Source organism: Prorops nasuta, unplaced genomic scaffold (genome assembly GCF_024137725.1).
Source record: "Prorops nasuta isolate Cenicafe-Biocafe unplaced genomic scaffold, Cenicafe_Pnas_1.2 PNAS00011, whole genome shotgun sequence".
Classification (NCBI taxonomy): domain Eukaryota; kingdom Metazoa; phylum Arthropoda; class Insecta; order Hymenoptera; family Bethylidae; genus Prorops; species Prorops nasuta.
In genome coordinates, this window is record NW_027116808.1 from 1,691,805 (window position 1) to 1,705,671 (window position 13,867).

At 43.7% G+C, this 13,867-nt stretch overlaps 1 protein-coding gene across 1 annotated transcript; it reads left to right on the forward strand.

The window, feature by feature from the left end:
- Nucleotides 1–5,504: 5,504 nt before the first annotated feature.
- On the forward strand, nt 5,505–13,141 carry LOC136777267 (uncharacterized). The gene is made up of 8 exons (XM_066733435.1): nt 5,505–5,945; nt 6,033–6,422; nt 6,647–8,601; nt 8,824–9,682; nt 9,786–10,259; nt 10,351–10,706; nt 11,037–11,478; nt 11,619–13,141. The coding sequence occupies exons 1-8, from the start codon at nt 5,505–5,507 to the stop codon at nt 12,867–12,869; spliced, it is 6,168 nt and encodes a 2,055-aa protein (XP_066589532.1). The 3' UTR covers nt 12,870–13,141.
- The last annotated feature ends 726 nt before the right edge of the window (nt 13,142–13,867 follow it).

Here is a 13,867-nt window from a genome sequence, read left to right on the forward strand (position 1 = left end):
TCGTCCCGTGGAACCGGAAGTGACCCTCGAATTCCGAAGAAACTCCATCATGGTACGTTGATCTTCTTCTCGTCTGACCCCCATTTCAAGAATACACACCTCGGTGTACACTTCGATCGGTTGTTAAACGATCCTCTTAATCCCACGAATTAATTGGCGAGTTTAGCAGGTCGTTATAGTCGCGAAAGCGGAAAAACTCGTGACGAAATAATCTGCGGCAAACCTTAATACGAGCTGAAGTAATTTCGTGTCGGATATGCTAGTTGCGGGAAAAGTATTGCCGAATCGTCCTTCGCTCGTCCTTTCTCAGCTATCTTGCGAGATAATCTCGTTGAACAAAGGTAATAATTAACCGGCGGTGTACGGTATGATCATCCGATTACAAAGCCATTATGTAGCTATAATACGGACTGTAATTGGAGAAGAAAGACGAAAAAACATTCTATTGTATTGTGGTGTATGTATAACTCGATGGACATTCTCTAATAATAAACTTACTCTTACACCATAACTTATATAGTATATATATATATACTGGAGGGACATTGTTCCAAAGGACAATATATGTATGATGATTAATTATTGGCTCATCTAAGTTCAAAATTAAAAAATTTGCAGTTACACGATGTTCTTTTTGTTTGTGGATGTAGCAATTAGAGAGAGAGAGAGAGAGTGAGGAGGAAGTTAAGGGGTCACCGGATCAATCAAGAAACAAGTGAAATTTGATCAAAGGACCCAACATCGATAAGAGAATTTGTCAATGAGTCTATCGAAGAGAAAAATGGAGAATTCTATGAAGAAATGGCGTCGCGATCCCGATCGCCTTGGGGTACGAAATGGGGGTCAGTGTGTGAGCAGCTAAGCTCTTTATGTCGAGGCTTCGCTCGGGTCAATGACCCCTCCCGCACGATTTTACTCTACCTCTCTTCCTACGATTCGCTCGAATCGCTCCTCACTCGCATATATATGTCATCGTTTCTTTCCCAAACAGAGATTCTATTCCAGATTTCCGGATGCGTCCAAATAAAATTACGCAACACATTTTTTGCACATAGGAAAATCCCGAATTTCCCAAAAAAAAATTCCTCGAGATGCTTAAATTAGTTCAGCAATTTTTAACGAATTAAATAAAATAAAAAATTAATCATTTCTAAGCTAAAAAAATATACTAAGCCACGAATAATTCATATACCCCTCTATATCATATATATACAAGATTCGCAATTTTTTTTATCATTTTTGACAAACACTAGCAAATTTCTACAAATTTAAATCACAAGAAAACCAGACTCGCAATTTTCTTACAAAGCAACGTTGACGCGTTTCAGCAAAAAATATCAAGAGTTTGACAATCTGCATGGCGAATGGCAAACGCCACTAATGGCAGTAGCGTAACGTAACGCGTGGCTTCGTTCTTGTTGCATGCAGCGATAAAAATAAGGAATTTTACGGACAGAAAGGATTCGCGAGTGTTGCACTGCAGCGTCGAGTCAATGACGGGAGAGAAAACGTGCGCGCACTGCATTCCCATTCTTATATGGTGCCTACTTTTTAGTATGAGTCTCCGTCACGTAACTAGCACTTATTATAGTTTACTGTGCGAACAATCGTTTTCGAGCTGCTTTAAGACACTGCTATATAGCAGCATGTGTTAAAACTGCTATGTATAATACTATAATGGTGTGTAAGGCTAATGGCGTGTGCACGTGTGAGTAGTGCACCATTATAAATTCCCTAAAACTATATATATATATATATACATATAAGCTTTAATTAGTACGCGAGCACACAGGCGATGCACGATTCTTCCTAGTTTTCTTTTCCGGCCACGGGCGCTCTCTCGCTCGGTCATATTACCGGATTATCCACTTAAAGTAGAAAAAGGAAGTGGCTTTCCAGCACGTTACACAAACTTCCACCGAATCTCACCGAAACGTGCCTGTCTCTGTCTCTCTTTCTTTATAACTACACTATATATCGTTACAATGTAAAATAATTGAATTTCATCATGGTCCTTATTCTCGATATATATATATATATATATATATATAGGATTTTAATTAGAAAGTAGAGTTCGATTAAATTATATCAGGGTGGAAGCTGGACTCGAGGTATTTTCAGGATGATGTACCAATTTCGTGGATGTTTCACTTGCACCTTTTGCACGTTCAGTGGAAGTGGGGGGGGGGGGGGGGGGGGGAGTGGGGGCGAAAAGTTGGAAGGCGAGAGTGGAGGTGGGGCACGACAGAAGAAAGTCCATCCCGTAAGTGGAACACGAATATCGAATCGCATGGAACTCGCATGGGAGTATCTATACTACCACAACTACACTGATACTAATACCACTACAGGGCGCGGTTTTCTCGTGTGATCGCGGAGCGAATCAACCGTGACGAACCTTCCTTTCTCACTTGCGCTTATACCGCCCCCATACTCTTTTTTGTACGAGTACACACACTGGTGTATTTATACACGCCACTTTCGTTTTAATCATATTGTTTGAAACGTGGCGTTAAGGTTTGAGAATAAGGAGATTTTTTGTCACTTTTCGTATAACGGGTGGGTAAATTAAAATGGAGTATAGGATTTTATTCTTTGGTTAGTTTCATATATATGTAGATCTTAGGAGTATTGCAGGAATTTTTATTCGGTGTAAAATAATCGATTGATTGCTCTACCAATAAAAAGCACAACTAATTAAGGAAATTAATTTCTTATGAATATTCATACTGTATCCTGAAAATTTATAAGCTTGTTCATGATTGTAGGATCAAATGGTATATGCACGTTTTACTATGTTAATCGAAAGTTCGTATTAAACTGCTGGTTCAACACTTTATTCGACTTTATTGCGGTCTAGTTGTACCGTAATTTGGCCAACTGCAGTAACTATAAGTATAAATAAGATTGTTCTGTTGGCATAGAGAACAAATCCGAATTAAACAAACTCAATAACTCAAACATGATTTACATAAATATTATTAATAACTTACACCAATTCGCCTGTATAGAAACTTTCTTTTATGGAACTTTACCAAATTCTGAAAATTTGTTAATAAAAATTACAAGTATAAACACTATTATATTTAGTATACCAGTTGAAAAACCACAAGAAGCAAGTGGAGCATGAAAATTTCAAGGTCGATTATGTGCAGGAGGAATTTTCGCATTTTCCATAGACCAGCGAGAACGCGAAAAGCACTAATCATCTCGCTAGAGTTTTCTCGAGTATCCTACTTTTTCTGCCTTGCAATTTCGTATATTGCTATATACAACTTAGCTCTCGATCCAACGACATCCATACGGGAATTAATTGTAAATATAATATTTATTAATAATGATAAAAATAGCGAGAGTGGCATAATGAAATATATAGTTCTGTTAGTTCAGCATTCATTGTCGTCATTGACAAGTTTAATTTGTCACGGAAAGAAATAACTTTCTCTCCCCTACGGGATAAGATTTTCCTCGTGGTTTCTTCGTCCGTCCGTCTGTCCGTCTGGTCAACGCGACGTAAGACAGCTGTCACTCATATTGTTGGAATTGTCATTGTGTCCAGTAGAGCATTTTATACATCGATATCTCAAAATGCATCTCTCTCTTTTGTTTACGTAATCCTAAATCCAATTGCAATTCCTCTTCATGGATTTTATCAGCAAAGAAATTGAAATACAAAGAATAAAACACAAATCAGTCCTCCAGGCCCCTTGGGCCCCTCGGGCTCATTGGTGGAATTCAACAGGCACCCACCCCTCCTCTCCCGTGCTACTGACATGGTTAAGATTGTTCACCTAATATATGGAAGCATGGGTGCGATTGCGAATGCTGATTTTCATCGCGGAAGATCGCGTGTCGGACACGCAGAGTGCTCTTTATGCTTTCTTCGTTAGTCTCATCCCAATCGGCCCAACGCTCTCCTAACTCGCTTAGAAACTCATCCGTCCACTGGAAAATCACCGGATTTTTCATCGACCAAACTGTTCGAAGACAGTGGCTTGCAAATTTGTAATAATTTAATATAGGAATTTCGATACACCCCAATGAGAAACGCAAGTAATCCGTAAGATTGATCATAGGAACAATCATCAACCACTTAAGAAATTACGAGTTTAGAAAAAAAAACAGGAAAACCGTTCCTCGTTAAAAATTGAAAATACTACTTCTGCCAAAGTGAACTTGTGCTACTGTAATTCTTTAGTGTGACCTTGAGACGTGAGTATAAAATGATGAGGAACGAGAAAGTGACGAAGAAAGCTAGTAATGAGGTGGTCAAATCCTTAAATGCTTATACGTCTTAAAAATCCTTTGACAAATTTTGTCCTATAGTTTCAAATCATGGTTTTAATCGACCTCGAAATGATGAAGACCAGGAAATTATAATCAGTCATAAAGCTCCATCGTTTTTCCAACGGATCGGTGCTCTTCGTGAAGAGCTCTCAGCTATACTCCGATGATCATCATCATAACTAACCTAAAATGCTATCGATAACGATGAGCTGTTAGGCGATGATAGCAACGATCATCGCTAAAACGTTACCTAAACCTACACCCGGAATCGATGTTAAATGCACTCGATTAATTATTCTTCAACGTAGTTGCTACAGGTTCTTCGTGTTTCGTTAGAAGGCTAACAACATTCACCAGTCTTTTCTCGCCCTTCTCGACTAACTACAACCAGTCGTATATTATATATAATTGAGTAATTTATTTTTCTATTTTTATGGAGACAAACATTGACAAAACGAAAGGTGTAAACCAGCTCCTTTCATCGAGCCAATTGAATCGATTCAATCGTCTACGACAATGAAACTTAAATCATGAATTGAAAACGGTGCAAGTGAGAAGAAAAAATTATTCCTTAACTTCGTCCATGATTAATTTGTAAGTTATCATAATTAACTCGTGGAATACACATTTATACATACGATTTCAGTAAAGTTTTAATCCATTTTTTATTGTTCTATATATATTGAAAGATTTTGAGAATAGTCGTCGAAGAAAGTCTGTTCCTGAGGTTTGGCCTCGGGTAAAACATATATACCGTATTCTTGTCACTCGGATAAAATGACGATAATTATTCTCATCCCAATTATCTGGAAAACAAGGAGCAGAGAGTTCTCTTCCAGAAACGCGAAAAGACGAGGGATTATCATCGGTATATAATAATTACTCGATCCTCCTGGCGAAAATAATCAGCTTTCGTGATCGGGAGAGATTTGCGAACAGTAAGAAGCGAATTTCCAAACGGTTTGTATTTACGCGGGCGCGAATCATTCGAGCTGGTAATAGTCTCTATATAGAGCAGGTTTTTCAGCCTCGCCCGCAATTGTACATCGTCTTTCACCGCAAACGCCGAAGAACCGCAAGCGAGCGTCCGTCGTTCCTCCATCAACGATTATATTATTGAAAGGCGGTATTGGTTAAACGTGATTAGGCTGAAAAAAGCTGGAACGATAAGTATCGAGTGTTTTTAAGAGAATTCGTGAGGATCGAGCGATCCGTACATGCAAGTCTTCGATGGTTCTCCTGCGGACGCTTTCTCCAAGGTCATAGGGGTCATCGTCACTATTTTCATACACAGCACGAGATCTGTCCATAAGTTTGGCTTGGAAATATTTCAGATCGTGCGGAATTGTTTGGCGTGGGCTTTGATCAGCCTCAGTTTCCTCTCCGGATCCGTAAGAGCGGACAGATGGTCCCGCCAAGTCTCCAATAGCGAGTGGATTCCTTTGGCCAATCCAAGGGCAGCCCAAACTCACTTGCCCCTTCCACCCCCGCAACTGCCGCAATTATCTCATCCGATTCCACTGCCTCCTCAGCTTCAGCAGCAATATCAACAACAGCTGATTCAACTGCAGAAGACTCAGGAGAACATCCAGAGATTGCTGATTCTTCAGCAACAGCTTAGGTCCCAGCAAGAGTTACTTCAACAACAGCAGCAGCAGGTATTATTTATATATGTGTATAGGTGTGAGTACTGTGGTATAGGTGCACACGAATATACATTTAAAAGGATCCGATACATGTTATAGGATTTCGCCAATCCTGAAGAGCAGAATAAAGCTTTGCAACAGAGCGCAATATCCAACTTGCAGAATTCTGGGGAATTGGGAGGGGAAGTGTTACTACCACCTATCCCATCGTCGGATGCTCTCCCACCGGTATATCCCCCGCAGGACTTTCATCCTCAGGGTAAACAGGAAGATCTCCCGAGGAATCCTCAGGTAGTTCAAGATCAGAGCTTCATCAGGGATTCGAATCTTCACCAGGATGAATTCCAATTGGAGGGCCTTCAGGAGGAGCCTAAAGAGTTTCTGAAGCAAGGGAAATATCCTGTGGGACCAAAACACTTGAAACGTCCTTCGAGTCAGGCTAACCTCGTCGCTCAGATAGTTCCTGGAGCAGGCTTGGATGACGAAGAGGTATAATTATAATTCAGGACAAAGTTTATCGTGTTTTCCTCTATATAGGGTCTTTTATAAGTTGATGCCAAAACGAAAGCATTATGTTTTTTAAATAGGAAACAGTAAACTGTTTTCTGATTGCTTTAGAAATTTCACTTAAAGCCCAGACTTAGAGAATTTTTTTATTTCTTTTGAAATGAAGAAACATCATTTTTAACGCCCATCCTGATATAATATCACAGATCCAGCTGGTGTACGTACCAGCAGAAACCTTATCCAATCGCAATCAAGGAAAGAGACCTCGCGGTAGAAAGCAGTTCTCCAATCGTCCTGAGCAGCGACCAGCTGCGGCTGCACCAACACAGTTTCAACACGAATCCGAGGAACAGGAGCAGAATCATAGTGCGGACGAGGAAGCATTTGCCAGACAATTGTTGCATCAGATAGAACAGCAAGGTCAGGACGAGAAGAATGATTTCCTGAAGGAGAAGAAGGCCAAAGAAAAGTCTCGACTGATTAAGGAGGCTGAAGAGCAAGAGGAGCGAGAAGCCGAGAGGAAACGCAAAGAACTTGAAGAATCGAAGATCAGAGAATCGGAGAGGATCCGAGAAATCAGGGAGAAGCAGAGACGACTTGAGGAACGTAGAAGATACGATGAAGAGATTAGACAGAGAGAGATCGAAGGTTTGGAAAGGCAGAGGCAGTTGGAGGAATCAAGGAGGGAGGAACAGAGACAGGCTGCTGCTCATCAACAACATCATCATCATCATCAGGATGAAAGGGGAGGGAATGATGGTGAGACGTCGCAGATATCGCAGATCAGGGAACAGAAACCGAGTCGTCAGTACCATACCGAGGTCTCCAGTAGGGTGAAGGTCAATAGGGTTAGACCAAGGAATCGCAACAAGTCGCGTCCTCCTCAGGAGCAACTGGAAGTAAGAGGCGAACCAGCAACTACCCCATCGCCAAATCAACCTCCTCTATCTGTATACATGGGTAGCAACTCTCAGAACGTCAAGGTCACCGACGTCCTGAGACTTCTGAAGGACGCCAAGACGATAGCAGTTCTGGACACGGTGGGACCAGGCGCCCCACAAGTCTTCGTGGGTCCGAGCAATCTTCAGCCAGCAGCCGGTTACACCAAATTCGATCTACCTTACCTATCGTCCTTGGACCACAACAGGGTCGAAAGGAAGGTCGACAGGCTCCCCTTTTTCGTTGCACCTCTCAGCTTCCAACCGCCTTCTGGCTACTCCAAGATTCCATTTCCGGCGCCTCATATAGGCTCTGTAGTGGTCAATAACCTTCAGGAAGTTTCCGACTTTCATTCTCGCCTCAACAACGATCAGGACCAGCAACATAACCCGAATCCTACACCTCTCATAGAGCCAAACTCTTACATCGACGGTGGCAATAGCGACGCTACTGCGATAAGAGACGAAGAACATTCAATCTCGAGCACAACGACCTTGGGCTCATCAACAACACCAACTTACAACCAGGAGCCTTCGAGTACCACGAAATACGATCCTTCCAGCAGTAGTGAAGCGGGAAAACCCACAGCGAGGCATCGTTTCCGACAGTACTACGAAAATAAATCCACTCAAGGTCCAAGCTCCTCCTCTTCTGCTTCGTACCGAGAGTCACCATCAACAACGACCAGGGGCAAGTTTTATGAAGACAATGGTGCTACACCGAGCTACCCCCAGACTTCGAGCGTAGTAACAACCGTCAGTTACAACGACCAAGACCTCTACCAAACTACTTTGCCGATCTACAGGAAGCAAAACGTTGATGAACGGGAGCTTCCTCAGCATCGGGAAGTCCTCCTGCACAAATACCAGTCCGCTGAACGGTACAATCCTAGGCATCGTGCTCAAGGTCCAATTAATTCTTACGAGGGAGGAGAAGCGTCCGATAACGAAGATGTCCGGAACGCGGTTGGACCGACTCAGTACAGTCTTCCGGTGGACCTTCCGGCGATCTCACCGCATCTTCCAGGTTTGGTGAACTCGTTGGTTGAGGGAAGAGACGGTAGTCTATCTTCTCCATTTCCCACATTGGTACCAGTAACTGCCACACCGAAAACTACTACAACTACAACCGCGACGACGACAACCACGAGCGCTGCTTCCTATCCAACTGCTACCACACAGAAACACTCCTCAACCACCTACAGATCTCGTGGTAGACAAAGGTATATAATACGTTAAATAGATTACATCTTGCAATGAAAATTATAAAAATTTCTCTTAAATTCCACCTATAAGCTATTTCTAGTCACGAATACATATATATACACATTTGCTTACTGTATAACCGTGCGTCAATTAATAAACCTCCTACACTCTTACAGAACTAGAGGTTAAATCATGTACAATAACTATAAAGATTCTTGTGGTTTATCTTTGGTCTGCAGGGGAAGAGTGGTAGCCACGAGAACCACCACGACGACCCAAGCACCACTCGCCAAGTCAACGGTCGACCGATCCAGGCGACCTTACAATAGGTCAAGGACGCGTCCTACCACCACCACTAGCAGCAGCAGAATCACCGATGATTATCGTGATTCCTCTTACGACCCAACGAGAGGTAAGGCTCAGGAGGCGATAACACTGAGATACAACCCGGAGCAGCAGAGAAGAACCACTGTCCTGAGAAACCAGAAGCCAAGGACGAAGGAGAGACCTAATGAAGAGACTCGTTCCAGCAATCCTGCCATTTTGACGTCATCGGATTACGCGCAATCGAGTCTATCCACCTCCAGTGGTCTACGGGAGACTACATCCCCGAGCTTCACTTCTTACCTGCAGAACGATTACCCTTCCGCGACCACGACGCAGATCGACAATTATCCTTTCCGGGATCCCATCAGGAACCATGCGCCACCCCCTTTGGTTTCCGAAGATTACTCCAAGAGTCAGAACTATCATCAGCATCGTCCTGCACAGGAATCCTCCCACTTCCAACCCAATCTTGAAATCAATCCTGTTAATGGATTCAATTATCAGATACGTGACGAAGAACACGTCCAACAACGTCCTAACAAGGACTATCCTTATTATTCCGGAAAACCCGAGTCTTCAGGAGATGTAGGTGCATCCAGTAGCACTGCGGAGGACTCTCGACAAAGCGAGGATGCTCAGTATCATTCTTCGACTTATGAAATTCGACCTACGGATTTAGGAGAGAATCGCCAGAGTTCAGAGACTACGGTTTTTACTTCTTCAACACCGGAAAAGGATTTTCCAATTCAGCATTCCACCGCTTTCGTCGAGGTTAGATTACACGTTTCTTTTTTAGCTTTTTATTTGTTGAATAAAGTCATTTTTGTTAAATGTATATATATGTTATACGATTATCTTTATGGGATTTGAACAGGCGACTACGCCCGAAGCAACGACCACCACCGATGCTCCTGTGATCATAAGACAAAGGGTACGAGCCAGGTTAGGAGGACGCAATCATCAGGATTCGGCGATCCAAACTCGTCCAAGAGGCTCCCAAGATGAGTACGTTCGTTTCAGCGTGGTCAATCAAGCCCCGGTGACGCGTTCCTCCTCCAGCAATGACAGAAATCGGGACGGATCAAGGACGAAAACCAGAAGCAGACCCCAGAGTCATGTTCAGACCGAGGGTAACGAGTACGTTAGGATTCAAGCTCAGCGACCTACAGCCAAATCGATTGTCAGCGCCAGCAAGAGTCCATCCGATGCTCATTCCATTTATGATGAGGACAACGACGACGATGTTGAAGATAACGACGATGGTGGAGATTATGGATTCATCAGGACACCCAACTTTCGAGGGACTAATTCCGAAAGTACTCGACCATCGTGGTCTGGACATAGGCAGGTAAGTCTATTGAGATTTTTCTGCAGAGTGCATATTAATATATAGTATAGATTTAGAATGTGTAAGACTAAACTATGTGATTTTCATTCAGTCCATTGGTTCGAGCGAACAAGTCCAAGAGACCATGCAAAAGACGGAGAAAAGTCGTCCGAAATATCAGAACGGTTCTACCAGGCGACCAGCCATAAAATCCAACCTCTTCCAAGGTGTTGCCAGTGCGGAGAGACCAACCACTGAGAGAATTTCTTTGTCCAGCGACGAGGACACAGTCTATAGCATCAAAAGCAGATCGAAGGAAGAGGCAAAGGACAATAAGCCAACGCGAAGCAGAGGAAGGGTACGTAGGCCAGGCAGACAACGAGTACAGACCACCACTTCGACCACCGAATCTCCATTGGATGCCAACAACGAGCTTCCATTGGACGAAAACTATCCGAGAATTCGCCAGCCTCAACAACAGGATCTCGGAGTGGAAACCGAACGTCAACAGTTTGAACTTCCTCAGGAACTTCCCAACAAGTTCCCCAAAGTCCATCATTTCAACGTTGATGCTGCTAATGTAAGTTTTTGAAGTTTATAAACTAATGCCTTCAGATCTTGAAGAATATTCGTCTTTATCCTTAACATATACTGACATGATGAACGTGGTTTTTTCATTACGACGCAGTATCCACACGACTTTATTCTAAACTTTGGTCCACTTCCTGGCACCACGGACTATGATCAAGGTCATCATCTGGGTAACACCGAAGTCAAATATAACGTGGATCAACACAGACTCCCAGTAGAGTCCGAAGGCTCCACTGGTGATATTTACGGGGCTGAGAGTCAATGGTCGACCAAATTGACGAGAACCTCCTTCCAACCGAGCTTCTCGCCAAATCGTTTGGTGGATACGTTGTTGAAGTCTAGAGAGTACGAGGAACCTGGGAGAAAGGCACCGGAGATCATCACGGCTGGTCCCGAAGCAGCATCAGTCACTGTCCTCGTATCCTCGGATCTCGGAAGATCCTCCGAGATTGCAGAACCGGAAATGGCACCTACAGCCACTACCACCACGGCCACCACCTTTGGCAAGAGGATAAACATGGCGGATTTCACGGAGAGAGTCAATCTGACGAGCGTCAGTATCGAAGACCAAGCGACCGGAAGTGATGAAGAGAGTAACGAAAATGAGAAGTTCGTTAAGAAAATTATCGATCCTGTCACCGGTAGAAAGGTACGTAGCACGAGTGTGATCCTTATAGACACGATCTTTAAGCAAGATGCACGACTAAGTTGGATCAATTGCGATATACCAGCTTCTTCATGTATATATCTTGTGAACTTAAAATTAATCGATATCTCTTATTCTTTCAGACGATAAGGAGGAAACGTGTTCGAGTACGAATAAGGCCCATCAACGATGAGTTTGTTACCGCCGAGTCTCAGCACAGTTCGAAACAGGTTATGAACAGTTATAAGGACACGGAGGAACTACGTCATGCAGCTCCTACTACCACGGAAGTTCCATTGGCAATGACGACGATTCCTCAATCCTTCGATGAATTTCCTGGCGTGCAGATAATTCCGACAACCACCGAGCAACTTCCGGTGGACGCCTGGACAACGACCACCACGACTCTGGAGAACAACGAAACGACCATGACGGAAGATCTGGAACTCGCAACGACCCCGCTCCCATTCTCGTCGATAAACTTTCTCAATCGCAATGAACCCACGAGCACTCTGATCCATTCCTCCCATCAGCACGAATTGTTCGTTTCCGGAAAAACCGATCAATCATCCTCCAGTCAAGAACCAACGGATACCATAATTTCGAAGCTCGTCGATTCAACGACTACTTCAGCGACGACCACTGTGGAGACTTCGAGGAACGACGAGAGCACCGTTGCAGATTTCGAGACCACTCAGACTCCCCCAAGATGGCCGAGTTATCCGGTACCAGCACAGCGAGAACCAATCGACTATATAACCGGTGATGAAGACGGTCGTTCCAAGTTCAAGGACGAGCAGCTGAAGAAGCAGATCAGCGAGTATCCGCCGAAGAATCATCGATCGGAATACGGCGAGGTCAGGTACCACGTTGACAAGAGCACCGTTTACTCAAAATTCCCGAAGACCTCCTGGGGATTCGGCAAGGAAGACTCGACCGAGGCCACCGATGAGAGGATCGAGTCCCAGAGCGAAAAGACGCTGACGGACTACGTCCAAGCGATTTTCGACAGCATGAAGAGCGCCGACGAGATAGGTGCGGAGGGGACCATCGGTGTGAACGGGACCAGCGGTACCAAACTCCGGACAAGTCCAACGAGAGAAGCGTCAATTACCGAGGAAACGACGAAGTTGCTGAGCGAGCAACTCGAGGAGACCACCAGGGACCCACCGGAAGTCTCCAGCAAGTCGACCACTACCACCACCTCACCCAATCTCAACGATAAAGAAAAATCCAGCGTTAACCTTGCCCCGAGCAGCTCCACCCTCACCGTCAATTCTGGTTTAACCAAGTTGGGTAAAGTTCTGAGAACGTCTACGACCACCAAGGTCTCCCACATGACGGAGATCTGTTATCGTGGCAGATGCGTCATGACTAAACCTAAAAGAAGATGAGCCCCATCCCTTTTGAAAAATCGCTGCGCAATGCGCGTTCTTCAAGGTACAACCTTCAAATTCTCATCAGTCTCATTTCAGTTATTTTTGTAGTCCCAAGGGTCCTCTCTCTCTCCTTCCTTATTTTGTGCAAGAATTTTCGCCTGATTCACGAGAGAGCTCTACTACTTTCCTTTCATCCCCCCCCCCCCCTCTCTCCTTAATTCAGTTTTCTGCACCGCGAAAGAATTCACGCGTTATTTATTCCGCGAAGAGAGCTTTTATCGAGTGCGTCACCGGACATCGACAAAGTCCGGAAACGAGCGGCACCAATCGATTGGCCGTCGCGACGCTTCTTTATAAAGGAGGCCACTCGCTCGTCCTCCGGCTTGCCTAGGACCCTACGAGTCAAAGACCGAAGACAGCCGGCAGCTCACGAGAGGCCACGTGCTGCCGTTTTAAATTTAAGTCTATTTAATTTAACGCCTATCGCCTATTACTTCTTAGTGTAACTTAAGTATTCTAATAAAAATTTATTAAATATCACTGCACGCAGCACATCTTATTTCCTAATTATTCCGTCTCCAATCAAAGAGAACTATGTCAACGTGTCCTGCACCATTTGCATCCCATAAAGGAAAAGTGACTACTGACAAAGTGGCTTTAGGTCTCTCGGTGGTTGGATCTTGATTTGACCGCGATCATTGACCTATAGAAAAGGAAGCCAGGTATTCAGTTTCAATACTTGACCAATGCTTGACCAAGCTATGAATAATCGAGTATTGGGTCTCGACTACCACTGATGGGACTGATAATGGTTCATTCATTCTGCCTATCGAATATTGCCAAATGTATAGCCGATTAAAATAATATTTTATAGTGGTAACATTAAAGAGTTTTATTTATTTATATGGAGGAACAATATGTACTTTTATAATTTCATTATAGAATAATGCCAGATTCACATAAAATTAATATAAATTCATTCGTGGATGTACAAAGAATGTATAGAAAAAAAG